General features: G+C 37.3%; 1 protein-coding gene across 2 annotated transcripts in view; it reads left to right on the plus strand.

Annotated features, from left to right (window-relative positions):
- Nucleotides 1-1,343: 1,343 nt before the first annotated feature.
- Nucleotides 1,344-3,517, plus strand: part of LOC106517941 (SH2 domain-containing protein 1A) — a 3,347-nt gene continuing 1,173 nt past the window's right edge. For both annotated transcript variants that reach the window (XM_014008994.1, XM_014008993.1), the window contains exon 1: nt 1,344-1,513. In XM_014008994.1, coding sequence (XP_013864448.1) covers nt 1,362-1,513 — 152 coding nt within the window. In that variant the 5' untranslated portion in view covers nt 1,344-1,361. The remainder of the gene's footprint in view (nt 1,514-3,517) is intronic.

Genomic DNA, 3,517 nt, shown 5'->3' on the forward strand with positions numbered 1-3,517 from the left:
TGCCGTGCAGCGCTTCAAGAGCTGTCCTGCGTCTGACCTCAAAGTGCACGAGCGTCCAACTTCAGCGTTGGCTGCGCTTTTGAAGCTGAAATCGCGTTCGGTGTGAATGCAGGTTATTAACAACGTTCATGTACTTAGACCAGTAATATTTGGGGTCACAAGTTTTTGCCATGAATATTTTATGGGTCAGAAGATAAAAAGTTTGGGAACCACTGCTCTAAAGTCCCACGTACTTCTCTGGTCAAGAGTCAGTGACCTCTTTTGCTTACTTTAAAAGTCACCATGTTTTAGGATTTTACTCTTTATCCTCTGTTTTCTCTCAGATAAAGTGTTTCACAACCAGGACAATATCTGTTTAGAAATACTCATTCTTGTTGCTGTTTATCAAACATCATTCTCTCCTTGGCCCAGTTTTGGCACCAAGAGAAATGTTATTGTCTGTTTGGATAACATTCTGTATAAATGTGTGTATTTGAAACGGCCTCAGGGTACACACTCCATGTACCACTGCCCTGTGTGACATGATGTGTGTCTTGCAATTGCAATAAATCCTGACTGACCTTTTCACGGAGTACTTTTTATTCTTGGATCACGTGTTTCTATCTTGGCTACGACAATTTTGAAGTCTTCCAGACCAGAAAGGACCTGTAGTTTCTCCAGCAAAAAAAGCATTGAGAAACTACATGAAGAGTTTGAAGWATTGTAAAGTAGCTATTCTTCATTTTTCATTAAGAGCAAAACACTTGGCGTGCTAAAATATTGCTCCCCTTTCTCCTCATAACACAAAATCCACTTTTGTTCTAAAAGTCGATTGTTGTTTAAATGAACATCCACTTCAATCTCGTTTAAAAAAAACTACAATTCTTTTTTGTTGTTGAAGCTCCAGTCTTGACAGCACTGCAAAAACCACAGACACCACAGATATCATATTTCTGTGTCTGTTCTACCGCCTGCTCACGTATGTTTGTGTGCATCTTAATGMTTTGCTAAAATTATCTTTTCTTTGTCTTGTGAGGCCGGCTGAAGGTGAGCTTAGTCTTCTCAAATGATGAAACACACCTGACTTTAATCAAGCTCAATGTAATGAAAGATGTCTGTGACACGTTACAGATTTAAATGTAATTCAGTGAAAAAAATGACCTGAAGTTCTTCAAGTGAAAACTCTTGTTTTCTGTTTGGTGCCATGAAGTCATGACTTATTTGATGTGAAAGAACAAGGTTTGCATTTGCACAAACCCTGAAAGGTGTGAAAACCAGAGAAAGGTTTTCCTGTGTCAAAGCCTTTCACACGCTTTTTGTGCTGCAGCCTGCTGCACCTTCACCAGCCACACACACGAAGGGGCCCCTGCTTCTGAGGGGACATGGAGCGGGAGGGTCCGTTCGTTCAGTCCATGTACTATGGCAGGATTGGGAGCAAGGACACAGAGAGGCTGCTGGAGATGTATGGACAAGATGGCAGCTTCCTGRTGAGGGACAGCACGACGGTGCCGGGGGCCTACTGCCTGTGTGTCAGGTGAGCCGCTTTGACCTCAGCTCTGTGGCACTGTGACGAATTTACCCGCTCATTTTTCATTCAATCGGACTAAATAGAATAGAAATGACTTTTTTTTTATTCCTCAATGGAGAAATTCAGGTGCATCATCAATAAACACACAAGAAAAGTTTAATTTGTATGAACTTTATTGAGTTCATCACATAGACAAGCTTTAAAAACAGTCAGGTCTGTTATTTTTGATGTCCTCACAGTTTCATTTTTATTCAGGCCTTTTAAAACCTTTTTACGCCTTGTTACTGTTATTTTTAATCAGTTTTAGGGTCAACTATTCAGCAAAAGCTGAAAAACTTTTAAATTAAAGCAACAATTCTGCACACAATTGGTCTTAAGTTACTGACTGTGTTCACCCTTTAACTAAATATAAAACACGATGCAGAATACCCCCAAAATGAATAATATAAATAAATAAATAAAATTGGTGACAAAATGAACTGAAATGTACTGCCTGACTGAGATCTAATTCAAGATATTTTATCAAATGTCAACAAGAAAAAGTTCAGTCTAAGTTCAGTTTAATCTGTGTTAAAGACCGATACATTTAAAAAAATTAATTAAAAATGCTCTAAATCTGACCTGCTAAATTCTCTTCAAGCATAAAAACAGCCCCATACATAAGAATCATATTATTCTTACTGATTAAAGATGATTTTACTTCTTTATTTACCTGTAGTAGAAATGGATTCTTTTAAACCTTTTGATAAAACTCAGACGACTAATTTAAACAAAATCATTTTACTTTAAACTTGTATCCAGAGTTACTTAATTAAAACACATTTTCCCTCCCAACACCTGCTTCAGCCTCCAGTTRACAGATAAATTAAATGTGTCAGTGGTTAAACTAAATGAGTCTGTGATAAAAATCATATTTTTAAAAATTTTCAAGCCACATCCTTGCAAAACTGGAATGTCTGCAAAGGACTATTTAAAAACTTTCTGCTATTTTTCTTTTTTACCAAAGCTCACATAAATATGATGTTGAAGGAAAACTAACTTGGGACAAATGGCTGGAAATCTGCTGGAGGCTGAAATTTGCAAGAAAACAGGCAACTTTATAGTTTGTGATCAGCAAGCGGCTTATTTTTGTTTGCACGGCTTGCAAAGTCTATTCCAGTGTATTTATAATATTTTACTGCCCACATGTACCCACCACTGCCCACTTTTCACTCACCTGACAGCTGCCCCCAAGTTTGTGATTCAGTCAGTTTTTGAGTTCTAATGATTCAGTGATTTTATCAAATTAGTGCRATTTAGAAATTAATCCTTGGACTAGTTTGTTACTTATTATTTACCACTGACGTGGTTTTTAGACCTGGACATCCTGTGCAGATGTCAAACACAGCTGTGGTTTACGAACATTACTGACACTAAATTAAAAAGTGTTCAGTATGGGTTTGAGATGCCTACAACTATGTGTTTTGAAAGAATATCTGCAACAATTTGTTCAGAACATGTACAGACAATAACACTCGTCACTTCTGGTTTCAAAATAAATTGTAAATTAAATATAAAGACTGAAAATTGTTTGCATGCAAACATTTTGGAAAGTTAGACAGCCTAAAAGGTGTGTGTATGGCATAACATGCACCAAGTAAATATAAAAATATGTATTTTTAATAGTTGAACATTAATAAAATGATTATGTTAATGTACTAATAAATTGTATTTTATTATTCTCTAATGGAGACACTTATTCACTGCAAAAGGCTGCTATCAAAGGCATGCAGGYGAGCAGCTGGAAGGGTAAATAAAGTGGGGAAAATAAATGTAGAKGCGTATGCTTCACCTTTCCCAACCAAACTTTATGTCTCGGTCCAGGAGTTTGGACCTGTGACCTCTCTATCACAGAACATCAGAGGGGGTCAGGTAACACAGTTGTTACCTTATTTAAGTAGACTCTGGACACCTGCAAGAGACCCCTACCTGAGCTTCAGAGTCCGAGTTGGTTCATATAGCTCTAACATG

The sequence above is a fragment of the Austrofundulus limnaeus genome, unplaced genomic scaffold (genome assembly GCF_001266775.1).
Source record: "Austrofundulus limnaeus strain Quisiro unplaced genomic scaffold, Austrofundulus_limnaeus-1.0 Scaffold54, whole genome shotgun sequence".
NCBI lineage: Eukaryota > Metazoa > Chordata > Actinopteri > Cyprinodontiformes > Rivulidae > Austrofundulus > Austrofundulus limnaeus.